Source organism: Bos indicus x Bos taurus, chromosome 5 (genome assembly GCF_003369695.1).
Source record: "Bos indicus x Bos taurus breed Angus x Brahman F1 hybrid chromosome 5, Bos_hybrid_MaternalHap_v2.0, whole genome shotgun sequence".
NCBI classification, from domain to species: domain Eukaryota; kingdom Metazoa; phylum Chordata; class Mammalia; order Artiodactyla; family Bovidae; genus Bos; species Bos indicus x Bos taurus.
In genome coordinates, this window is record NC_040080.1 from 51,801,814 (window position 1) to 51,829,413 (window position 27,600).

At 38.3% G+C, this 27,600-nt stretch overlaps 1 protein-coding gene across 8 annotated transcripts in view; it reads left to right on the forward strand.

Annotated features, from left to right (window-relative positions):
• SLC41A2 (solute carrier family 41 member 2) overlaps positions 1 to 27,600 on the forward strand; it is a 145,197-nt gene that overhangs the window by 67,213 nt on the left and 50,384 nt on the right. For all 8 annotated transcript variants that reach the window (XM_027541914.1, XM_027541911.1, XM_027541916.1 and 5 more), the window contains 3 exons: positions 12,700 to 12,771; positions 17,855 to 17,999; positions 20,340 to 20,486. In XM_027541914.1, coding sequence (XP_027397715.1) covers positions 12,700 to 12,771; positions 17,855 to 17,999; positions 20,340 to 20,486 — 364 coding nt within the window. The remainder of the gene's footprint in view (positions 1 to 12,699; positions 12,772 to 17,854; positions 18,000 to 20,339; positions 20,487 to 27,600) is intronic.

Sequence of the window (27,600 nt, forward strand, 5' to 3'; positions counted from 1 at the left end):
CAACTGGAATGTGTGGCATGTGTTTAAAAGCTACTATATCTTGAACTTTTGTCTTAAAAAACAACAGTATGTTTATGTAGTTTTACTAGTTATGTAGTTTTCCGAGTTAGTGAAATTACATGTGTTTAATCTTCCATCTTTTCCCAGTGATCCACACTTGTAACTGTCTTAAGAGCTGGTAGGTTACCTAGATAGAACTCATTCCAAAAGGGTTTTTGGCAGGAGATGTGAATAAAGAAGAGTTCTTGAAAAACACGAGTGTCAACATTTAAGGGAAAAGAAAGTTATTAGAATGAGAGTTAAAAGATGGTTTTACTTTCATTTTGCTAGAAAATGAACTTCGTTCTGATGAATATAGTTAGGCATACAAACATTTAAGCAGCTTGATAAGTTTGCCAGGAAAATTGAAATTTTGACTAACTTACCACAAAAAATATATTTCTAAAAGTGACATTATTGAGCATTACCCAGCATTTGTTTAGATTCAAATAATAGATTAAACATACCAATCCACTTTAAAATAGGCCATGCTGTAGGGAATCTGATTAAAAAAGAATATGCTGCAAGTTAAATTGTTTAATTTGATCATGTATTACCATTAAGGGGCTTCCCAGGTGGTGCTAGTGGTAAAGAACCCACCTGCCAATGTACGAGACATAAGAGACGTGGGTTTGATGCCTGGGTGAGGAAGATCCCCTGAAGGAGGGCATGGCAACCCACTCCAGTATTCTTGCCTGGAGAGTCCCATGGACAGAGGAGCCTGGCAGGCTGCAGCCCATGGTGTCACAAAGAGTCGGACACGACTAAGTGAAGCGACTTAGCACACATACACCCATTATCATTAAAGCTGAATTTCGTCTTTTTATTTGAACTTTATTTGTTGTGACTATATTTTATATTAGAATGTTTTATCATATGTCTAGTTATATTTATTTTTCTGTTCATATTTAAGACAGGAGAACTCCAAAGCTGAATAGAAGCTCAGCACAAGGTCGTTACTGCAGGGTCATTTAGCTGGGCCTTTCATTGGGAAGATTAGGGTGGAGTTGCTGTCTTCCACAGGTCAAGAATTGTGTCACTGATTATAAGATATCTGAGTCATAAACTAAAGAAATTATTCAGTTCTCTAAGCAATTAAAATAGCATAAAGAGATGAATAAACCATGTTATTAAAGCTTGATGTCATGAATTACTACTTTTCCATCTACTAATTTGTTTAGTTTTATTTTTGAGGCTATTAGAGGTAAGATGACATGTCCCAGGGCCCGAGACAGGGCCACTGTTGGATCAGTAGTTCTCAAAATGCGGTCTTCAGAACATTAGTGTTAGCATCTTGTTAGAATAGCAAGTTCTCAGCCCCACTCCAAAGCTACTGAGTCAGAAATTCTGGGGTGTGGCTTACCATCTGTATTTGAACAGTCTTTCCAGATGATTCTGATACACATCGGAGTTTGAGAACCACCCTGTTAAATGAATGGCGTGGAGGCCGATAGGGTTGGGACCAAGTGAGAGAAGGGGGAAATCACAGGATGCGAGACCACCTGGTGGGTCACTGTGGGGACTTTGGCTATTGTGTGAATGGGAAGCCTTTGGAAGATTTTGAGCAGTTGAGTGGTGTGATCTGACAGGTATTTTTAACAGATTATTTTGACTGTTGTGTTGCAACAGAGCAGTAGGAAGCCAAGAATTAAAGCAGGGAGACAAGTTGAGAGTCCATTGCAATAATACTGTAGACTAAAATGAGGTTGGCTTGGATCAGGGTGGGTGCAAGCAGAGGATGTAGTGAGACATAGTTGGAGTCCAAAACTCATTTTCTAGGGGGAGTTGACAGAATTGGCTGATGGATTAGCTAAATTAAAGACTTGAAATATTCTCTAAATTTGAGAGGGGTAAGAATAGCCAAGTTAGAAGAGGGAAAAGTAGTCACTTGTGGCATCAAGCTTAGATGACATGGCTGACATGACTAGAAGATATTCATCTGCTTGTGATATTTTAATTGCTTAGAGAATCTGACTTCAGGTTTTCCAGGTAGAATACTGCCATTCTGGTAGAGTACTGGAGAATCTTTATCAACTTGTAGTCCAGCTCCAAAGCTCTGTGTGTGTGTGTTAGTTCCTCAGTTGTGTCTGACTCTTTGTGACCCCATGGACTATAGCCCACCAGGCTCCTCTGTCCATGGAATTCCTCAGGCAAGAATACTGGAGTGGGTTACCACCGCCTTCTCCAGGGGATCTTCCCAACCCAGGGATCAAACCTGGGTCTCCTGCATTGCAGGCGGATTGTTTTACCATCTGAGCCACCAGGGAAGCCCTATTTGTTGTTAAAGCAATTCTAAGTTAATCACTTCTTAACAACAAAACCCCCAAAGCCTCACCTTCTAGAGACTCTTCACTGACTGTTCTGAAACAGCCTACCTGAAATTTTTATTACTCTTGACTTTGAGACCCCACACTGTTCTACCCTCTCACCTCTTTCACCGCTTCTTACTTCTTCTTTGCTTGTTCTCTGCATGTGAGATTTTCTTGAAGTTTCAGTACCTTGTCTTCCATGTTCTCCATCAATAATTGTAGTCCACCACCGCTAACACATTACTGATTCTCAGATTTGCATCTCCAGTCTCTGCTGACTCCCCAGCTGAAATTTTCAACTATCTGCACCACTCACTGCAGTGTAGTTTCAAGGCTAAACTCATCATCTTCTCTTACTCTAACAAGTAAAACAGCTTTCTGTCTGCCTTGTCAGTTTATTTTCGTTACAATCACTTACCCTCCCTCTATCTAGTTATTGACTAGTCTGTCAGTTCCACCTATGAAATCCTCATCATTTTCTCTTATGCCCGACCTGCCACCACCTTAATTTGGTTGCCTGTTTATAATTGGGATGCTGTAGCAGACTGCTGACTGTACTCCCTGGTTCCAGGAAGAAGGTTGGACGAATATAATTTTTTTTAACTTTAAACAAGCACTATTTGAAAGTCACCTCTTCCATCTATGGTCAAAGTATAATTCTTCTATACATTTTCTAATTTTTCGATGATCTATTTATTTTCATTTGTGAAAGTAGGAGTAAAAATCATTATAACTGTAGAAGGCTAGTCCATGATTACTTTAATCTTTTGCCCCATGAAATAGTCTTTTCTCATTTTTATGATTGTCTACAATAGAAATAGGTTAAATGAACTTATAGGATTTTAAGAAAGGCCTATAAAGATAGAGAATTTAAAACACAAGATATCAGATACAGCCTGCTCACCCCATCTGTCAAAGGTCAGTTGTATATAAAATTTGTTGTTTTATAAAGCTAAAGATTCAATGTTCACAGATAAAAAAGATATTCCAATAAAATAGATTTCCTGTTTCAACAAGGGAGATTTCATAACAGTGAATCCAAATTGACTTTATCTCACCCTCTTTACTTTAGTCAAAATTTATCTCTAAAGGTATAATAATTAACTAGAAAAATTTTTCCTAGATTTTTATCTTTTCAACAGTAGATATATGTTAGAGTAGATATTCTTATAAATATATAGCAGTAGTCTATAATTGAAAAATAAACCAAATACAGTGGTTCTATAAATTGCTGAGTTTAAGTTCTGTTATCTGAGGTCTAAAATTTTCTGCTTCTGAATGCTGAAGAGTCAGGAATGATATTCACTGTCCTAATGATAGTAGGCGGAGAAGGCAATGGCAACCCACTGCAGTACTCTTGCCTGGCAAATCCCATGGACGGAGGAGCCTGGTGGGCTGCAGTCCATGGGGTCGCTAGGAGTTGGACACGACTGAGCGACTTCACTTTTACTTTTCACTTTCATGCATTGGAGAAGGCAATGGCAACCCACTCCAGTGTTTTTGCCTGGAGAATCCCAGGGACGGGGCTGCTGTCTCTGGGGTTGCACAGAGTCAGATACGACTGAAGTGACTTAGCAGCAGCAATGATAGTAGGATTTTTTTTTTTTTTTTTAAGCTTTTAAAACTATTTTCTGGGAGCAAATTGCTATTTTTGTTGCCTCAAACCTTGGTTCTCTGAAGTTATGTTGAAAAATTCTACCTTTTAAATTCATTAATTGAAAAAATATTTTTGAGCCTTTACTATATGCCAAATGGTGGTCCGTGTGCTAGGGAATCTGTAATAAGCAAACTGGAAAATGTTCCTGCCTTCTTTGAGCTTACATTCCAGTGGAGGCATATGAAGTTGGAAAAAATCTCTTTCCATAATAATTTTACATTAGACTTTCCATTCAAACTGTAAAACTTCTAAATTAAAAAAAGAAAGTCCCCAATAATGACATTAATAACTCTGACATAATGTAGGTACTGTTACAGTCTCAGTATTTTTTCCTAAATTTGGCATAATTCTAAATTTTATGTGTTATTGTCATACCCTCACTGTTAGATACAATTAAGAGTGCAAATTCCTATTATTAATCTTAATTTTAAGATATGTTTCTTAAGTTATAACTACTAACCCATAGTCATAATTTTGTGGAGTGGAACTGCTTAAGTTTAATCAAGAACTGTTTTAATCAACTAGATTTTTAAGCTCTCTCCTCTTCTTTATAGCTTTTTTGAGGTATAATCAATCTACAAGAAACCAGACAAATTCAGTCTTCAGTTTGATGAGTTTCAATACATAGTATGTACCTGTGAAACCATCATCACAATCAGGATTATAAGCATATGCTTCACCCCTGACAATTCAGAAAGATATTAGGGTGTGTGTGTATTTTAGCATATTAAGTTTTATTATCAAATATTTCAAGCATGTAACATTGTAATAGTGTTCCCAATTCAGTTGTGAACCTTCTCAGAGAATAACAGTTATAAAATCAAGGATAATAGATTATTTGTAGATTACTGAAAGCCTACAAAACCAACTAGAAACTAGAATTTACCCTTCAGTTCAGTCGCTCAGTCGTGTCCGACTCTTTGCAACCTCATGAACCACAGCACTCCAGGCCTCCCTGTCCAACACCAACTCCTGGAGTCCACCCAAACCCATGTCCATTGTGTCGGTGATGCCATCCAATGATCTTATCCTCTGCCGTCCTCTTCTCCTCCTACCCTCAATCTTTCCCGGCATCAGGGTCTTTTCAAATGAGTCAGCTCTCTGCATCAGATGGCCAAAGTATCGGAGTTTCAGCTTCAACATCAGTCCCTCCAATGAACACCCAGGACTGGCTGGATCTTCTTTCAGTCCAAGGGACTCTCAAGAGTCTTCTCCAACACCACAGTTCAAAAGCATCAATTCTTCGGCACTCAGCTTTCTTTATAGTCCAACTCTCACATCCATACATGACTACTGGAAAAACCATAGCCTTGACTAGATGGACCTTTGTTAGCAAAGTAATGTCTCTGCTTTTTAATATGCTGTCTAGGTTGGTCATAACTTTCCTTCCAAGGAGCAACCGTCTTTTAATTTCATGGCTGCAGTCACCATCTGCAGTGATTTTGGAGCCCATAAAAATAAAGTCAGCCACCATTCCACTGTTTCCCCATCTATTTGCCATGAAGTGATGGGACTGGATGCCGTGATCTTCATTTTCTAAATGTTGAGCTTTAAGCTGACTTTTTCACTCTCTTCTTTCACTTTCATTAAGAGGCTCTTTAGTTCTTTACTTTCTGCCATAAGGATGGTGTCATCTGCATATCTGAGGTTATTGATATTTCTCCTGGCAATTTTGATTCTAGCTTGTGCTTCCTCCAGCCCAGAGCTTCTCATGATGTACTCTGCATATAAGTTAAATAAGCAGGATGACAATATGCAGCCTTGATGTACTCCTTTTCCTATTTGGAACCAATCTGTTGTTCCATATCCAGTTCTAACTGTTGCTTCCTGACCTGCACACAGGTTTCTCAAGAGGCAGGTTGGGTGGTCTGGTATTCTGATCTCTTTTAGAATTTTCCACAGTTTATTGTGATCCACACAGTCAAAGGCTTTGGCATAGTCAATAAAGCAGAAATAGATGTTTTTCTGGAACTCTCTTGCTCTTTCAATGATCCAGCGGATGTTGGCAATTTGATCTCTGATTCCTCTGCCTTTTCTAAAACTAGCTTGAACATCTGGAAGTTCATGGTTCACATATTGCTGAAGCCTGGCTTGGAGAACTTTGAGCATTACTTTACTAGCATGTGAGATGAGTGCAGTTGTGCAGTAGTTTGAGCATTCTTTGGCATTGCCTTTCTTTGGGATTGGAATGAAAACTGACCTTTTCCAGTCCTGTGGCCACTGCTGAGTTTTCCAAATTTGCTGACATATTGAGTGCAGCACTTTCACAGCATCATCTTTTAGAATTTGAAATAGCTCAACTGGAATTTCATCACTTCCACTAGCTTTGTTCGTAGTGATGCTTCCTAAGGCCCACTTGACTTCACATTCCAGGATGTCTGGCTCTAGGTAAGTGTGAGTGATCACACCTTTGTGATTATCTGGGTCATGAAGATCTTTTTTGTACATTCTGTGTATTCTTGCCACCTCTTCTTAATATCTTCTGCTTCTGTTAGGTCCCTACCATTTCTGTCATTTATTGAGCCCATCTTTGCATGAAATGTTCCCTTGGTATCTCCCTTAAGAGACCATAACTGCAGTGGGTAAGAATGGCAAAATCTGTGGCTTCTTTTTCTTGATGGAATTCCCCAATCTCATGTGGTAGAAAACCCATAGTCTTCCCAACTTGAGGTGACAAAGTTCAAGGAGTCTGGCAAAAGAAAAAAAAGAACAAAAGTAGGCAAAAATGTGAAGCATCCTATACTTGAAAGACAAATACACTGGCAAAATTTGAGTTTTTGCATTTTTTGACTAAGTGCCTTCTGTTATTATGCATACCCATAGTGGCAGAAAATTGAAGTTTTGGTGGCATGAATTATCAGATAACAGAGCTTGAAGCTGACAGAGCAGGTAGAAATTTATGGGGAAATCCCAGCAGCAAGAGAACTGCAAAGAGGATAAGCCCCAAAATCTGAGCATTAATTCTGTCCAAATCTTTGGCTGACCATTAAACTACATAGGTGAGGAGAGATCCTCCCCAAAAGCTGAGCTGAAAAGCAGTATTTGGTAGCTGGAAGAACCAAGCAGAGATATGAACTGCTGCACCTTGTGGGAGAGACAGTGGTTTGCAGTTTGAGTCTAGACCAATTAACTGCCTATTAGAAGGAAAATCCAGTTATCCTCAGCAGAACGTAACATTATCCAGAGTTATTATAACACATTATTATAATGTCTAGTTTTTGACTGAAATCACTAGTGGAAAGAAACCAAACCCAAAAGTGTGATTCATATTCAGTCAACAGGAAGTGACTCAAAGTGGGCCCAGATGTCGAGTTTAACAAAATCTTCCAAAGCAGCTAATATAAATGTGTTCAAAGAAGTAAAGGAAAAAATGTTCAAAGAATTAAACAAATGTGTCTTAATGAGTGAATGTATCAGATTGGTGAGAGCAGAAGAAAGAATTCATGAACTTGAAGATAAATCAGTAGAAATTATTCAATCGGAAAAAATAAGAGGAAAAGGTTGAAGACATCATAAATTGAGTCTTGGATATCTGACTGTATAATGATGTTGAACATTGTTGTTGTCGTTGTTGTTCAGTTGCTCAGTCATGTCTGACTCTTTGCGACCCCGTGAACTGAAGCATGCCAGGCTTCACTGTCCTTCACCATCTCCCAGAGCTTGCTCAAACTCATGTCCCTTAAGTCGATGAGGCCATCCATCCATCTCGTCCTCTGTCATCCCCTTCTCCTCCCGCCTTCAATCTTTCCCAGCATCAGGGTCTTTTCCAGTGAGTCAGTTCTTTGCATCAGGTGGCCAAAGTATTGGAGTTTCAGCTTCAGCATCAGTCCTTCCAATGAATATTCAAAGTTGATTTCCTTTAGGATTGACTGGTTTGATCTTACAGTCCACAGGATTCTCAAGAGTCTTCTCTAACACCACAGTTCAGAAGCATCAATTCTTTGGTGCTCAGCCTTCTTTGTGATGCAACTCACATCCATACATGACTACTGGGAAAACCATAGCTTTGACTAGACAGACCTTTCTTGGCAAAGTAATATCCCTGCTTTTTAATATGCTGTCTAGGTTTGTCATAGCTTTTCTTCCAAGGAGCAAGCATCTTTTAATTTCATGGCTGCAGTCACCATCTGCAGTGATTTTGGAGCCCAAGAAATAAAATCTGTCACTGTTTTCATTTTTTCCCCATCTATTTGCCATGGAATGATGAGACCAGATGCCATGATCTTTGTTTTTTGGAATGTTGAGTTTCAAACCAGCTTTTTCACTCTCCTCTTTCACCTTCATCAAGAGGCTCTTTAGTTCCTCTTTGCTTTCTGCCATTAGGATGGGGTCTTCAGCATATCTGAGGTTATTGATATTTCTCCCAGCAATCTTGGTTCCAGCTTGTGCTTCATCCAGCCTGGCATTCTGCATAATGTATTCTCCATATAAGTTAATTAAGCAGGCCTTGATATACTCCTTTCCCAGTTTGGAAGCAGTCCATTGTTTCATGTCAATTTCTAATTGTTCCTTCTTGACCTGAATGCAGGTTTCTCAGGAGGCAGGTGAGATGGTCTGGTATTCCTGCCTCTAAGAATTTTCCACAGTTTTCCACAGTTTGTGCTCCACATGGTCAAAGGCTTTAGTGTAGTCAATGAGGCAGAAGTCACTATTTTTCTGGAATTCTCTTGCTATTTCCATGATCCAACAGATGTTGGCAATTTGAGCTCTGGTTCCTGTGCCTTTTCTAAATCCAGCTTGAATATCTGGAAGTTCTTGGTTCACCTACTATTGAATCCTGGCTTGGAGAATTTTGAGCATTACTTTGCTAGCGCGTGAAATGAGTGCAGTTGTGTGGTTTGAACATTCTTTGGCATTGCCTTTCTTTGGGATTGGAATGAAAGCTGACCTTTTCCAGTCCTGTGGCCACTGCTGAGTTTTCCAAATTTGCTGGTATATTGAGCGCAACACTTTCACAGCATCATCTTTTAGGATTTGAAATAACTCAGCTGGAATTCCATCACCTCCAGTAGCTTTGCTCATAGTGATGCTTCCTAATGCCCACTTGACTTCATGTTCTAGGATGTCTGACTCTAGGTGAGTGATCACACCATCGTGGTTATCTGAGTCATTAAGATCTTTTTTGTTAAACATATGTGTGATATATTCGTATACTACATATGGTAAAAGTTTTAATACTTGACCAAACCAGGTAGTGGGAATATAAATGTTATTGAAGAGCATAAAAGCAATTCCTGTTGTATGAAATTATCTTTATAAAAGTTAAATTCATTGAAGTATAGTTTACATTTAATAATATATGTACATATTAACTGTATAATTTGATGAGTTTGACAAATATATTAAATGTGTATCTATCACCATCAACAAGGTACAGAACATTTTTCTCACCCTGATGCACTTTTGCTGTTAATTCAGCTGCCAGGTAATCCCTCTGACCTCAAGTAATCTCTGCTCTTTCAGTTACTTTTTTAGAATTTCATATAAATAGAATCATAATTTTTCTCATTGTTTATTCATATTCTTTTCCATTATGGCTTATTATAGGATATAGAATATAGTTCTCTTGTTGTTTATCCATTCTGTATGGAATAGTTTGTACCTATTAGTTCCAATCTCCAAATCCATCCCCCACCCTGTACTCCTTTCCCCTTGGCAACTGCAAGTCTGTTTTCTAGGTCTATGAGTCTCTGTTTCGTAGATATGTTCATTTCTATTATATTTTAGATTCAACATATAAGTGATATTATAGTATTTATCTATCTCTGTCTGACTTACTTCACTTAGTAGGATAATCTCTAGTTGCATCCATGTTGCTGCAGATGGCATTAGTTCATTCTTTTTCATGGCTAAGTAGTGTTCGGTTAGATCTTCTTTATCCATTCAACTGTCAATAGACATATATTTAGATTGTTTTCCTGTCTTGGCTATTGTAAATAGTGCTGCTATAAACATAATGGTGCATGTATCTTTTCAAATTATAATTTTTCCTGGATATATGCTCAGGAATGGGATTGCTAGATCATATGGTAATCATATTTAGTTTTTTGAGGTACCTCCATCCTATTCTCCATAGTGACTGTACCAACTTACATTCTTACCAACAGTGTAAGAGGGTTCCCTTTTCTCCACACCCTCTCCAGCATTTGTTATTGGTTGACTTTTTAGTGATGGCCATTCTGACCAGTGTGAGAACTCTCACCTCCCGATCTTTTCCTGTGCTCAGTTGCTCAGTCATGTCTTAGCAGCTACATGGACTGTAGCCCACCAGGCTCCTCTGTGTATGGAAGAATACTGGAGTGGGGTGCCATTTCCTACTCCAGAGTATCTTCCCATCCCAAGGATCAAGTCTCTTACTGTATTGGCAAGTGGATTATATCACTATCGCCACCTGGGAAGTCCACCCTTAACTTTAGTTTTCACTGGGATCCAGTCAACAATCTTTGATCTTAGAGGAGGAGTTTAAAAGTTTTTCTTTTGTTTCTTGTCCATTTTACCTACTTAAGAGTTCTGGAATCCCCAGAGTGGGGTTAAGCCAAGGAGGTCACGCTCTTTGGCCTAACTGTTGCCGCAAACAATTGCTAGTCATATATCTCAGGGTAAATTTTTCTAGCCCCTTAAATATATATATTTTAAAACTGGGGTATAGAAAAGACTTGTTTGGCTTTTAATATTAGAGGGAGGGGTCCCTTTTGGCCCATTTAACCTGAGGGTAGTATAATAAGGGGCTTCTCCAGTGGCTCAGCAGTAAAGAATCTACCTGCAATGCAGGAGATGCAGGAAGATGTGGGTTCGATCCCTGGGTTGGGAAGATCCCCTGGAGCAGAGCATGGCCATCCACTCCAGTATTCTGGCCTGAAAAGTCCCATGGACAGAGGAGCCTGGTGGGCTACAATCCATAGGATCACCAAGAGTCATATATGACTGAAGGGACTGAGCACAGCACAGCACAGTGTAATAATATCAAATCTTGTTTTCATCACATAAATATCCATTTTATTTCTCCCATTTTAAATAACCATCTAAATATTTCTTAACTCCTTTTAAAATTTACCTTGTAGAAAGTAATAGCTAGACTTTCCTTACAAGTTTTTTGTTAACATTGATTACTCTAATACTCTTGTTAGTATCTGTAAGACCCATTGAGGGGAAGCAAAGAATACAAATGAAGCTTCTCAAACCAGTTTTTCTTATTTGTTTACTTATTTTGTTTTCCTAGACTGTAATGAATGTGTCTCCATTGATCATCAAGGGGTTCTGAAGTCTTGACATCTTGTACTTTTTCATGGAATCATTTTAGATTGATTCCTATGCCTGTAGACATCTTTCTAAAAGTTATTACAAATAACATGAGTTTCCCTTATACCTGTTTCTTAAACACTAAACCTGAGCTAGGTTTAGTGTTTAAACATAGGTTTAGTGTTTAAAGTATAAGCCACTCTTTAAACATGGCTTATACTTTATAAAGGAGAAGGCAATGGCAACCCACTCCAGTACTCTTGCCTGGAAAATCCCATGGACAGAGGAATCTGGTGGGCTACAGTCCATGGGGTCGCAAAGAGTCGGACATGACGGAGCGACTTCACTTTCACTTCACTTATACTTTATTCACTAGAGCAGAGACTCAGAGCTACAAACACAAGTTTTATGAATAATTCAGACTTCTGGGCTTAGGAAGCAAATAATACAAGTAAAGAGAGCAAGAATAATTATTCTAAAACACTGAAAAATCTTAATATGTGCATTTGCTTGATACTGTGAGACAACAGTCAAGAGTGAAGTTAGAGAACAGAATCTGTTTTCCAGATTGAAACAGGGAATGTTGATGTGGCACTTAACCTGTTGGTTTGAAACCAGTGAGCTAACCTATGGTTTGTCCATGGTTAACTACCCATAAATAATTACCCTTATGTATCTGTTACTTTACCCATTCATCTGTCTTCAATAACCAACCATATAATGAATAATTGAAACTTGGCTCAGTGAATTTTAGTAATGATTGCTTATTGCTTTCCAAATGACTGCATTAGAAAAATTATCAGGTTTGGATATATGTTTTTTGAATCCTAAGTTGTTGAAAAGTATGATTTAGCTTACAGAGCAGTTGAATGTGTGAATAAAATATTAATTTTTGAAGAATATTCTTCCATTTAGCCAACAGATATATACATTTTAATAGTGAGATACATTATCAACATTCATATGTGAACAATATAAATTTTTTATTGATAATTTTGACTTAGTTATGACTCAGATATAAATTATGTAATATGAATTATTTATTTACATCTGGTTTTTTGGTCAGTGCATAAGTTTTATGATGTGGAATTAAATGCTAGCATCTCAAAATTATGTAATTATTTATGTTGGGTCTCAGTAGACAAAATTTAACATATTAGGATGATGCTTGATGTTAGTTGTAAAATAACGGAGGGCAGGTGGACAATACTAACTAGTCCACTGGTTCTTTTGAGCTAGTAATTAAGTTAAAAAAATTTTTTTTCTAAACATCTCAGGCAAGCTAAATATGAGATGCAAGACTTGTAGTGAATTTAGAATTATAGTTAATATGCAGTATAAGCTCATCAAATATACTAAAGGATTGTTTTTGGCTTTAATACTTAATATGCTATTTAAGCAGAATAGAGGGCATATAGCTTACTCAGTGATACATGAAAATATTCATTTTAACAGGTAAACATTGGGAAGATGGATTCACCCATTGAAAAGTGGAACCTAATAATTGGCAACTTGGCTTTAAAACAGGTAAGTGATATGTATATGGGTATACACACACATATATTTATGAACAAATGATAGAATAAATGGATAACTTCTGAAAGTTTTCTTTTTCTAGAAACATCACATTTTTCTAAATATGGAAAATGTATAACATACAAAGTATAGAGTAAATATAAAAAATATTTTCTCCCATATGTAATAGAGCCAGAATTTGAGTTAATATGTGTACAAATAAATATGTAGCACTTCATTGCTTAGATGCTATTTTTCTTTGACTTTTTAAAAGTAAATCTTCTAATTAAACTTCGCTCATTTTTATATGATAGGATGTGTAAGCTGAATTTTCCTTAATTTGTTAATATTATCAGTGTTAATACAAATGAGCACATTAAATTGTCAATTATATATAGATCATCCACAGGTCTTTCTAATCTCAGGGGAATCTCTCTTCCTCTCCCACTACCTGCTGCTATCCCCAAGACACAAGACTGCAGCTCCCAGCACCTCTTTAGCAAATCTGAGTTTATGAAGTGCTCGCTAATTAAAAAAAATTTTTTTTTTAATTTGGCTGCGCTGTGCAGCATGTGGGTTCTTAGTTCCCCTGCTAGGGATCAAACCTGTGCCCCCTGCATTGGAAGTACAGAGTTTTAACCACTAGACCATTGGAGAAGTCTGGCTCAACTAATTTTCATGTTAGGTCAACTCAGACGTAATGTTGAGAACGTGGTTGCAGAAAAAAAATTTCATGTTATGTTCAAAGACAAAGAAAGAAAGGCAATTTTGGGATATAGGCTTTTAAAAGGTATCTGTGTTTCTAAGATCACAGGCTTAGAAACAAGAAAATTTGAAATCTAGTCTCAGCTCTAGCAATCACCAGCTATATAATGTTTGTTAATTTAGCCTTTCTTCTATGTTTCATTTTCCTCTTCATTTCCATAGTGTCGCACTAGGGATACCCAAGATCCTTTTCAGCTTGAAACTGTAGGAATCTATGCTGGAGTAATAAGCAGTATATCCAACAACCAGTAGGCTACTTATAAACTAATAAATGAAAATTTGAAAATATATCCTATTTTATTCTTTAAATACCGTAAACTCTTACTGAGTAATATGAGTTAGACTATAAATTATTCTAATAATTTTCCACCTCTGCTTTTGTTTTATTTTCTTAAGAAGCGCTCATCCTTTTTAAAAGATTTTTATTTATTTATGGCTGTGCTGGGTCCTCATTGCTGTGTGGGCTTTCTTTATTTACAGCAAGTGGGGGCTCCTCTCTAGTTGCGGAACGCGGGCTTTGCATTGCAGTGGCTTCTCTTGTTGCAGAGCACAGGCTCTAGGTGTGCAGACGTCAGTAGTCGTGACTCATGGGCTTAGTCGCTCGTCAGCATGTGGGATCTTCCCAGACCAGGGATGGAGCCCCTGTCCCCTGCATTGGCAGGCGGATTCTTAACCACTGGACCACCAGGGAAGTCCCCATCTCGCTTTTAACTTTTCCTTTCACTCTTAGTCTCCGCCCTTCCCCTGCCATCCTCTCTTTCCATAACTGTTGGTCAGGATGAGAGCTAGAGATGGCTGCGGTTTCACTGATCCTATCATAATAGTGCCACAGCCTGAAGTCTGTGTCTGTGTCTCACTCCACCAAGGATGCATGAGAAACGGGGAACCCCACACGGGCTCATCAGGACCCAGCTGGTATAAGCCAGTGAGGCAGCAACTGGTTGGAGTCTAGTTACCTGTAGACAAAAGTAGAGGGGAGAAGAAAATAAGGTCAGGTGGGGGTGACAGTGGTGCCGTCTCTGAAGCTTTATCTGCTCCAGCTTGTGAGGGAGTAGACGGCTGGCTGGGGGAGTAGGGGGAGCTGGCAGAGCTCCTCTGACTTGAGGCTGGCTGTGGACGGGATGGGTGGGGAGGGATGAGAAGGACAGAGGCACCTCGTGCTGGCATTAGCTGGCGTGCGTGTTCTTCTGACTATTAAATGGGATCCCAAGCAGATGACCATCACAGAATTTCTTCACAGTTGTACACAGTGGCCATCTCAACCTGTCCATAAATTGTCAAATAAGTAGGTATTTATTTATTTTTTGGGGGGGAACCCCAGAGTTCCCAATCTCATTGAAGAGTCATTCCCTCGCCAGGATAGATGTATCCTGTGTTCACGTCTATTTAGGCCCATGCCTCCTGTTAACCTCTACAGCTCCTCCTTAACCTGGAGTTTGCTCTTCTCTTGGGTACAATTGGGTCTTTCCTTTGCAGGTTTATACACTAGGACTTCTTTATTTCAGCTGTGTGTGTGTTACAATGTCTTCCATAGGCTCCCTAGTTCTGTATTTCATTTCTAAGAAACAAAAACTCTGCATTTTATTTCTAAGAAAAACCTTGGAGTCACAGTATTAGAATTTAAATTATTAATTTTATCACTTTTACATATATTATTTACTAACCAGGATCAGGAATGCAGGTCAGGAAGCAACAGTTAGAACTGGACATGGAACAACAGACTGGTTCCAAATAGGAAAAGGATTATGTCAAGGCTGCATATTGTCACCCTGCTTATTTAACTTATATGCAGAATACATCATGAAAAACGCTGGACTGGAAGAAACACAAGCTGGAATCAAGATTGCCAGGAGAAATATCAATAACCTCAGATATGCAGATGACACCACCCTTATGGCAGAAAGTGAAGAGGAACTAAAAAGCCTCTTGATGAAAGTGAAAGTGGAGAGTGAAAAAGTTGGCGTAAAGCTCAACATTCAGAAAACCAAGATCATGGCATCCGGTCCCATCACTTCATGGGAAATAGATGGGGAAAGAGTGGAAACAGTGTCAGACTTTATTTTTATGGGCTCCAAAATCACTGCAGATGGTGACTGCAGCCATGAAATTAAAAGACGCTTACTCCTTGGAAGGAAAGTTATGACCAACCTAGATAGCATATTCAAAAGCAGAGACATTACTTTGCCAACAAAGGTCCGTCTAGTCAAGGCTATGGTTTTTCCTGTGGTCATGTATGGATGTGAGAGTTGGACTGTGAAGAAGGCTGAGTGCCGAAGAATTGATGCTTTTGAACTGTGGTGTTAGAGAAGACTCTTGAGAGTCCCTTGGACTGCAAGGGGATCCAACCAGTCCATTCTGAAGGAGATCAGCCCTGGGATTTCTTTGGAAGGAATGAAACTTTAGTTTCAGCTAAAGCTGAAACTCCAGTACTTTGGCCACCTCATGAGAAGAGTTGACTCATTGGAGAAGACTCTGATGCTGGGAGGGATTGGGGGCAGGAAGAGAAGGGGACAACAGAGGATGAGATGGCTGGATGGCATCACTGACTCGATGGACGTGAATCTGAGTGAACTCCAGGAGTTGGTGATGGACAGGGAGGCCTGGTGTGCTGTGATTCATGGGGTCGCAAAGAGTCGGACACGACTGAGCAACTGAACTGAACTGAACTGAACTGAACCAGGATCAGACATTACTTTGTCCACAAAGGTCTGTCTAGTCAAGGCTATGGTTTTTTCAGTAGTCATGTATAGATGTGAGGGTTGCACTAAAAAGAAAGCTGAGCGCCAAAGAATTGATGCTTTTGAACTGTGGTGTTGGAGAAGACTCTTGAGAGTCCCTTTGACTGCAAGGAGATCCAGCCAGTCCATCCTAAAGCAGATCAGTCCTGAGTGTTCATTGGATGGACTGATGTTGGAGCTGAAACTCCAATACTTTGGCCACCTGATGGGAAGAACTGACTCATTTGAAAAGACCCTAATGCTGGGAAAGATTGAGGGCAGGAGAAGGGGACGACAGAGGATAAGATGATTGGATGGCATCACTGACTCAATGGACATGGGTTTGGGTGGACTCTGGGAGTTGGAGATGGACAGGGAGGCCTGCTGTGCTGCAGTTCATGGGGTCACAAAGAGTCGAATATGACTGAGCAACTGAACTGAACTGAACCAGGATCAGAATGCTGAAGTATCTTAACAACTGGTACTAGCATAGTGATGCTTGCAGCTCAGCACTAAATCTGCTGCAATGAAAGATCTGGGGCTAGAATCCAGACTATCTGAACTTGCTAGCCTGGCTTTTCCATTAATTTACTCTATGACAAAATCAGAATACTTGGGTTTTTCATCTGGAGCCCTGATTTCAGTACATGGATTAGCTTCAGAGAGTCTCTGAGCACACAGAAATTCTGCTCAAAATTTTGACTGCATGGTGTTTTCATGAAGAGAAGAATCTATAAAACTTTCACCAGATTGTCAAAGGAGTCCATGACACAAACACAAAAAGAATAAGTGAACTAGAGGTGCCTTTAGGGTTTCTTTTGGTTCTAGCATTCGTCTAATGTGATTCTAAGAGTTCACAGTGTGACTTTTTTTAGTTGCTTTTTTTTTTTTTTTTTTGAGGGTTGCTTTGTGCTTTCCACTTTCACTGTGGAAAGTACTTTATATATTCATGTAATTCATTTAAATACAAAATAACCCTTCCATGTTCAATATTACCATTTTTCAGATTCGGAGCTGAAGTTTTTAATAGCTGTTTGTGAGGTTATTTTTTAATGTCTGCCTCTCCCATTGACCAGGAGCTCTATGAGAGCAGGGAATAAATTTGTTTTGACCACTGCTGTAGCCTAACACCAGGCATAGCACCTTGTATATAGTAGACCCTAAATTAATGCTTGTTGAATAACTTACCACAGATTAAGTGTATAGCTAGGAATGAAACCCTTATCATTTGATTATAGAATTCAGTCTCCTGCCAATACTGCCTCAAGAGTCAGACTTAAGCTATGTGGATTGGGTACATTTCAGTCTTAAGGTTGGTATTTTCTTAGATGATCTGTGGATTTCACCACCAAAGTCACTTAAGATGCTTGTTAAAAATACATTCCTAAACCCCATTCCATACCTACTGCTACCAGATCAGGGCATTTTGAGAACCCACTAGCTTAGGGAATAGTAAAACTAAAATGTAGTAGTCTCTTCAAAAGGTAAGGCAACTTAGTTACCATATATAATACTTTCTTTTGACTCCTTATATGCCTATTGACATCATCAAATAAAAAAATGTGTTTTCTCAATGAATAATTCAGTTGGGTTTTATTAAATATTTTTTTAAGGTTCAAGCAACAGTAGTTGGCTTCCTAGCAGCTGTGGCAGCAATTATATTGGGCTGGATTCCAGAGGGAAAATACTATCTTGATCATTCCATACTTCTGTGCTCTAGCAGTGTAGCAACTGCCTTCATTGCATCGCTCCTGCAGGGTAAGTAAATTTCAGTGTCTACTCTGCAATCTCTACTTTCTAATTATTCATTTTCCATGTTAGCTATTTTTACTTAACTGATATTTTTTCATTATTTTAAAAAAACAGAGAAAAGTTATCTACAACTTTTCAAATAGCTTATTTCAGATATATTTATATGTATCACATGTAAACCTTAGCATACAGAGCAAGCTTCCTAAGGTTGTGTCCAGGCTTTAGGTCCCCTGGTACAGCTCCCAAACAAGACCAGGAAAACAGCCTAGAGATTTTATTTGTCTCTGTAAGTTAAATTAATTGAGAAGCTCCTTTCTGGAAATCATGCAGAAGATTTGCTAGCTTGTCATTTGAGTAACAAGTATTCCAGGAATTCTAGATTTCAAAAGCTGTCCCTCTGTTAAAATTTTTTGAAGTTTCAGATTTCAGAAAAAAGTCCTTTACTGTCTGTGGCAGTAGAAGTATAACCATATGCTTAACATAGCATATTGTTGGCTATAGAATGTTAAATAGCCAGAAGGTTTTTTAGTTGGGACACCATTTTTATATTGATTTATTTATATGAACTTCACACTAGAGAACTAGATTATGGAATCATAATCATAAAGACTTGTTAATTTTTATTTATAATTGCCATCTTCTCATTTTATATCACCAGCAAGGTTAAAAACGGAATACTCTCATATCAGGTGATCTCATACAACGAAGGTAACTTTTGGGGCTAGATTCTGATAATTTGGTGGCTCAGACTGTAAAGAGTCTGCCCGCAATGCAGGAGACCCGGGTTCGATCCCTGGGTTGGGAAGATTCCCCTGGAGAAGGAAATGGCAACCCTCTGCAGTATTCTTGCCTAGAAAATACTGTGGGTGGAGGAGCCTGGCAGGCTACAGTCCATGGGGTTGGAAAGAGTCAGACACAACTGAGCGACTTCACTTTCTTTCTTTTCTAATAATTTAGAAGCTCTTAACTTTAAAATTCAGATTTAAAAAATATATGTCTACACCTTTATTTTGAATAATGTATATTCCAATTTTTTAGTAACTTGACCTTTATATATGTAGAGCAGATGGTATTGAACCACCTTTTGTAGGTGAGAAAACTGACTTAGGTAAGTAGGCGTATATAATTTCATAAGCTTATGAACATAAAAATCAGATTTAAAACCTGTTTCTTGACTCCCAACTCTTTTCACTGGTCCCTGATGGCAAAATAACTTGTTTTCAGCTGAAAAGTTAAATAGCATTCTGTCATAGGAGAACTTTCCACATTGATTTTTAAATGTACTAATTTTGAAAAAAAAATTATATGATTACATCTTGAATAATTATTGTAATATACATTTAAATGTTTTCCTGCTATGTTTTTTTTTTCTATTTACAATGATATTATGGGAAAGGTAGGTCCATAGATTGAAAAAGCCTCCAGAATATAAGATGTGAGGCATTGAACCAAGACAAAATTTATACTTTTAATAATTTCGGCCTTACGGGTAGTAGGAAAAACACTGTTACAAGCTGTGTGACCTTAAGCAAGGATTTAATTTATGCTTAGCATGTAAATTAACTAATCTTAAATTTTCTCTGTACTGCATCCTCTTAACATGTTGGCATGAGAAAATCTGTCCAGTATGGTGTAGATATGATGTTACCATTTTTCTCCCATTTCTCTATTCGAGAATATGAGGATTTAAATGTACAAGAACCCAGTCACATTTTCATCTTCTGTTGTTGTAGGTTTATAGACAGAAAACTATAAAAGTTTCTATAGATAGAAACTTTGGGGTTTAAGAATATCCTGTACAAACACTGCTTCTTGTATTCTGACCTCCAGTGTTCAAAATTTAATTACTCTTCTCTTCCTAATACTTCAACACTTTTTAATAAAAAATGGGGCAAGCATTTCTGGCTACCTCTGTGTAAACACATCTGGTTTTGTTGGCCTCCTTCTCAGTTGCTATATGTGTAAATATAACTCACCTTTCTTTGACATTTTCATACTTTATTTGAGGGTTAAAATAAAATCTTTGGCTTTGTACACATGAATACATTACATCCAAGACATGCATGTTACTAAATTGGAAACTTTAATGTTATTTTACAGTAGCCTTTCAGGTCTCTAAATGCAACACTGAACGTCTCACATCTTTTATGATCCCTACTTGGAATTTGTTGAAAGACACTTTACCAAAACATTCAAGTAAAGTGTTTTGTTTGCTTTAGTCAGCTTATCTAAGCAGCCTAACGGGAACTGATGCGCTGTTTGTCTAGTGTGTGTACTTCAGTGTTTAGGGGAATGGATTTTCTTTAAACCATAGCACAAAAAATAATTAACTTTTTTTTCCCCTAGGAATAATAATGGTTGGGGTTATCGTTGGCTCAAAGAAGACTGGTATAAATCCTGATAATGTTGCTACACCCATTGCTGCTAGTTTTGGTGACCTTATAACTCTTGCCATATTAGCTTGGATAAGTCAGGGTTTGTACTCCTGTCTTGGTAAGTTGACCTGAAATTAAATATAATGCGTTATTCAGAGTCTCTTTAAATAAATATTGTTGCAGCAATATCATGACTCACAGTGGCCTTCATCTGTGTTGGAACTGTGGTTGAGGCTGATTAGAACAATCACTGCTACTTGCTGTACACCTACTATATGTTGAGGTTATCACATACTTCTTCTCTTCATAAAGAATCTAACACTCTAAAAGATAAGGAGTATCATCTCTGATTTCAGATGAGAAAACTGAGGGTCATAGAGGTTATGTGAAGGTTGAATGCAAGTCTATCATAGTCTTTGAATTCTCTCCTCTGAATGTGTAGCGCTGAGGCATCAACCCACAGGATTCTGAAACATGTTGCACTGTTGTCTCAGAGCATAAGGTTGTGCTTGAAATTTAGTGATTTTCCCCCATATCAGAAACCAGTGTGGCAATTAATAATAGCAGCTGAAAAATCACCATGAAAATTAGCCTGAGTGTTGTGGGTATTTGAAGTTATATATGCAATTCCTGATAATAGTTATTGGGTATTTATAGAATCTAATGAATTGTTTTAATGCAAATTTATACTCCGGAACTATTGTCAATGTAAATGTATATGATTTGCGAACATACATTTAGTCCTAAAAGTTGATTGTAGTTTCATTTTTTTAGATGCCAAATTTTTAAAAAAATTTAAAGAAAATATAAAACCACAGTAATACAAAAAGAGAGAAAGGTAGTTTATCAGCCAAACCAGAAGCAAACATATATTCACATATCCTCATATATTTTCATGGATTCTAGACAGATTTATGGTATACTTTAGAATAAGTCTAAAAGTACATTTGGTTTGAAGAAGTCAGAATCTCAGATAAATGTTTTTGAACTAAAGAAAGAGCTTTAACCTAACCAAGGCAGTGATTTTCTGCTACCTTTGGGGATATCAAGAGAAGCTTCATTTAGTATATAAAATTACCTTACATTATATAATGAGTGATATAAAAAGCAGTACTCATTAAGACGATGTATATATTCAAGGAAAATTCTCTTTTGGAAGATAAGATGTGTCTACGTGTTGTAAGGTAGAAGACAATAAATGATCAAGGACCCAAATATAAGATCTTGTTCCCATAACAGATAAAGGTATAGTATTTGTACCCTTGAGTATTCAAATTACTGTGAAGTAATTTGTAACACATTTCTCAGCTGCCTGCTAAATACCAGGGTGTCTCCCCAGTTAAAGCCATTGAAGAATGTTACTATAACTGTGACAGTTATTATAATGAGACAGACTAAATATTATGATATTTCATATGAGGAAAATCTCACTTTTTAAATTTATTTCTAAAAATTATACAAGTGGTAAACTCTCCTTACAAAAGACTTAATAAAAGTGTGTTATTCTCTAAAAATTTTAGTATCTTGAGTGTTATAGATGATACAATAGTGTTTAAGTCAGGAAATAAAAAGTGAAATATAATGATAATAGTATAGATCATAATTTTGAAAAATAGTTTTATTATCAAATATTGCTTAGACTTTTCTAGGCCTGTGTTCTGAAAGTTGACGCATCATTATTCAAGATGAATTCATTAAAACAGAATCTTTTATGCTTCGTCAGTATCATTTTGATTCCTTAAAATGATATGGTTTTAATGGGCTGCTGATTGATTCCGGTTAATTTGAAGGTGTTTCTGAAGTCACTGTTTGCATTATGAGCACTAGGGGGCCTCGTAGCACCAGCAGTTGGAATCCTAGTACTGAGGGTGTTCTGAACAGAGGTTAGAAATGGGCACAGACAGTGGGGACACATGTACACCTGTGGCTGATTCATGTCAGTGTATGGCAAAAACCACCACAATATTGTAAAGTGATTAGCATCCAATTAAAATAAATTAATTTTAAAAAATTCCAAGATCCCCTCATGTTGCTGAGTGGGATGCCTACCTCTAGGAAACAAAGGTTTAATTCCTGAACTATTATATATTGGAAACACTTAGCAGTCTTTAGAGATAAAAAGAGGGTTTCATGGCAACCATAGGCTTTGGTTGTAAATGGAGGCCGTGAATTGTGTGGCTATGAAAGAACCGAACACCGAGAAGTCTCACTTGACTCCCCACTTAAGAGTTTTGGATATTCGGAAATGACTTTGACTAGCTCCCCTGGTGGTCTGTGGGCTTTGGCATGTGTACGAAGACTCACTCCACAGTCATTCAATGCGCTACCTTTCTTTCGCTCCCAATAAAATGTGCTGATTTCTGATGCCTGAAGTAAATATGAAATTTCCCCCCTTCCCGCCTATCCAGTCCTCCAAAACAAACAAGACAAAAGAAACTAAGCTTTGTTTACTCTTCCTGAGTTTATTTTGTCACAGCCCTGGGGAAGCCTCCATTGCTTAGTGAACAGAGTTGGAGTTTAAGCCTGGTGTTCAGGCCTCTTGGAGACTTAACCTTCTCAAGCTCCCAGCCGCCCCTTCCTTTCTTATATTCGAGCCAAACTCCAACATTTACTGATTCTCATACATGCTGGTGTTTTTTGTCGTTTCTTTCTTATGTTATCCCCCTCCTCTCCCTGAAGGTCAATCAGAATCGTCATTTTGCAGTACTAAATTAATAGATTTCCCTAATCTTAGGTAAACTTTTCTCCCCTGAATTCCTATAGCATGTTATTGACATTTCTCTTAAGACATTCTTTACACTTGGCCAGTCATTATAGCTTTTAAAGTAAATGTGTCTTCCCTTATAAAGGTATAAAGGAAGGACAAAACTGTCTTTATTTTATGTATTTGTTTTGTAGACCCCATATATTGTATACATAATGAGTGTTAAATAAATAGCACTTCATCACATGCTTTATTCTTTTTGAAAGCTATCCAGTTAATGTGTGTAGAAATTATTAAGGAAGTGGTGTCATATATGGAAAACGGAGGACAGATATCCCTCTGAATGACTTTGCCACAGTACCTACCCAATAACATAATAGATTGTAATGAAAAAAAAAATGATCCTTTTAGAGAAGACATAGTATACGGAAGTTATTGGAAGGGTATACTGCCTTAGCAGAAAGTACAGTGTAATCTAAGCTCTAGATTATGATATGCTTAGATTTGACTTGCAGAGAAAATATAAAGGCATTTATTTATTCATACAGTAATGTTTAAACATATAGTAACCTTTTTTATTGGGATATAATTGCTTTACAAAGTTGTGTTAGCTTGTGCTGTACAACAAAGTGGATCAGCTATATGTGTCTGTATGTATATATAGCAGGTCTTCCCTCTTAACTCAGACGGGAAAGAATCTGCCCGCAATGCAGGAGACATGGGTTCAATCCCTGGGTTGGGAAGATCTCCTAGAGAAGAGAATGGCTACGTATACAAGTATTTTGCCTGGAGAATTCTATGGACAGAGGAGTCTGGTGGGCTACACTCCATGGGGTCGCAAAGAGTCGGACATGACTGAGCAACTAACAAACGTATATCCTGTCCCTCTTGAGCCCCCATCCCATTCCTCTAGGTCATCAGAGAGCACTGAGCTGAGCTCCCTCTGCTATACAGCAGCTTCCCACTAGCTATCTATTTTACACCTGGTAGTGTATATATCAGGGGCTTCCCAGGTGGCACTAGTGTAAAGAACCTGTCTGCCAGTGCAGGAGATGTAAGAGACATGTGTTTGATCCCTGGGTTGGAAAGATCCCCTGGAGAAGGGGATGGCAAACCACTGCAGTATTCTTGCCTGGAGAATCCCATGGACAGAGGAGCCTGGCAGGCTATAATCCATGAGGTCACAGAGTCGGACATGATTGAGAAGCTAATACTTTTCAGTGTGTATAAAAATATGTAGCAGTCTTTAAAAGCTATTGTGTGCTAAGTCACTTCATCCTTTAAAAAGCTATTAAAAGCGTCTAAAGTTGGGCCAGTAACAGAAATAGCTGTACACAATGATTGTTGCCTTTTCTTTTTCTTGACTGCATAATTTTTAAAGGATTTTAAACACTCTTTTTTTCTGCTACTGCTGCTAAGTCACTTCAGTCGTGTCCGACTGTGTGTGACCCCAGAGACGGCAGCCTAGCAGGCTCACCCATCCCTGGGATTCTCCGGGCAAGAACACTGGAGTGGGTTGCCATTTCCTTCTCCAAACTATGTGGTTATATAATTCTTGTATGCACAATGTGTATACTGATTGGAAAAATTATCAGCTTTTCTCTTTTCAGGCAAGATCTGAGCAGCAAAATGTTGGCTCATTTTAACTTTAGAAAGATGGCTTAAGAAGAAATAAGCTCTAAGAACAGTAATAGCCTCAGGTTGTTACTTGGGTCCTGTGGAGACTAATGGGGAGGCCACCTGTAATGTATTTACAAAACATTCTAGAGTATCACTGCCTTGATGTGGTGGTGTGAGTAGAATCTAATATCATTGTGCATGTCACTCTTATACAGAGTTCTTTAGTCCTGAACATCCCCAGTTTAGAGTGACTCCTATAAGGGCCGTTTAGTGAGAAAATTCTGATGACTATTATAAAGGGCATTTAAAAAATTATTTCCAACTTTCCATGCCCATTTATTTGTTATTCACACACAAACAGCTAACATATAAAAATGTCACTCATAGCAGCTACATATTTAGGAAGGATTTAGGGTGAAAATAAGGAGTGCTGTTAATGAAACTGGGCTTCCCTTGTGGCTCTGCTGGTAAAGAATCCGCCTGTAATGCAAGAGACCTGGGTTCGATCCCTGGGTTGGAAAGATCCCCTGGAGAAGGGAAAGGCTACCCACTCGGTATTTTGGCCTGGAGAATTCCATGGACTGTATTGTTCATGGGGTTGCAGAGTCAGACATGACTGAGTAAATTTAACTTCATTTCATTAATGAAACTATGTAATAATAGTCGCAAAACACCACCAGTTCAGTTCAGTCACTCAGTTGTGTCCAACTCTTTGCAACCCCATGGACTGCAGCACGCCAGGTATCCCTGTCCATCACCAACTCCCAGAGTTTACCCAAACTCATGTCCATTGAATCGGTAATGCCATCCAACCATCTCATCCTCTGTTGTCCCCTTCTCCTCCTGCCTTCAATCTTTCCCAGCATCAGGGTCTTTTCAAATGAGTCAATTCTTCGCATCAGGTGGCCAATGTATTGGAGTTTCAGCTTCAGCATCAGTCCTTCCAATGAATATTCAGGACTGATTTCCTTTAGGATTGAATGGTTGGATCTCCTTGCAGTCCAAGGGACTCTCAAAAGTCTTCTCCAACACCACAGTTCAAAAGCATCAATTCTTCAGCGCTCAGCTTTCCTTATAATCCAACTCTCACATCCATACATGACTGCTGGAAGAACCATAGCTTTGACTAGACGGACCTTTGTTGGCAAGTTTCTGCTTTTTAAAATGCTGTCTAGGTTGATCTTAACTTTTCTTCCAAGGAGTAAGTGTCTTTTAATTTCATGGCTGCAGTCACCATCTGCAGTGATTTTGGAGCCCAAGAAAATAAAGTCTGTCACTGTTTCCAACTGTTTCCCCATCTATTTGCCATAAAGTGATGGGACCAGATGCCATGATCTTAGTTTTCTGAATGTTGAGTTTTAAGCCAACTTTTTCACTCTCCTCTTTCACTTTCATCAAGAGGCTCTTTAGTTCTTCTTCACTTTCTGCCATAAGGGTGGTGTCATCTGCATATCTGAGGTTATTGATATTTCTCCCAGCAAACACTACCAACAATCTAATAAAACATGAAAGCTGTGAATAAAAAAGACGGCAATTTTAGGGGTTCCTTGGTGGTGCAATGGTTGAGACTCTGAACTTCCACTGTAGGGGGCACAGGTTTGATCCCTGGTTGGGGAACTAAGATCCCACATGTCATGTGACATGGCCAGAAAAAAAAAAAAAGAAGATGGCAGTTATGTGTGACAGTTAAATGGAATTATAGCAATTTGGACTACTTTAGCTATGTTAATCATTACCTTTCTGTAGTTTATCATGGGATCAGTATTAATGTATACAAATACTTTTTAGGCTTAAAATTTCACATTTTTTCTATAGGCCTGTGTTCAGTTCCATTGTTGCTGTAACAAATTACCACAACCTGTGGCTTAAAACAATAGAAATTAATTTTCTTACTGCTCTGGTGGCCAAAGTTCAAGATACTTGTTTTTCAGGGCTAAAATCAAGGCATCAGCAGGGTTTGTTCCTTCTGAAAGTTTCAAAGGGAAATCTGTCCCTTAAATATTCCATCTTCTGGTAGCTACTAACATTCCTTGGCTTGCAGCCATGTTACTGATCTCTGCTTCTGTGGTCACATTGTGTCTTCTGTAGTCGAATTCCTCTCTACTTCCTGCCTTAAAGGACACCTGTGATTACATTAGGGCTCCCTATTTCAAAATGCTTGATTTAGTCACATCTGCAGAGCCCCCTTTGCCTTATTCTAAATATAATTCTTTAATATTATGACATCCGGATTTATTTGGTGTTTTACAAATGTCATAATATTAAAGAATTACTGGTGGCTGAGACGGTAAAGCATCTGTCTACAATGCGGGAGACCCAGGTTCGAGCCCTGGGTTCGGAAGATCTCCTGGAGAAGGAAATGGCAATCCACTCCAGTACTATTGCCTGGAAAATCCCATGGACAGAGGAGCCTGGTAGGCTACAGTCTATGGGGTCGCAAAGAGTCAGACACGACTTAGAGACTTCACTAATGACACAAGCAGCAAGAGAAACTGATTAAAAGCCAAACAGCAACTTCTGCATTAATATCAAAATCTAAAAGTGTCTAGCTTTCAAAATCAAATACATCTAAATGATCCTGCTCAAAAATAATATTTTGCCTTGATTTCTGGGTATATCATAAATGCGTAGTATGGTAGGCTGAATAATGATTGTCCTCAAAGACATCCACATGCTAATCTCTAGAAACAGTAAAGCTGTGAATAAAAAACATGGCAATTTTGGGGCTTCCTTGGTGGTGCAATGGTTGAGACTCTGAACTTCCACTGTAGGGGCACTGGTTTGATCCCTGGTTGGGGAACTAAGATCCCACATGTCCTGTGACATGGCCAGAAAAAAAAAAGATGGCAGTTATGTGTGACAGTTAAGTGGAATTATAGCAATTTGGACTACTTTAGCTATGTTACTT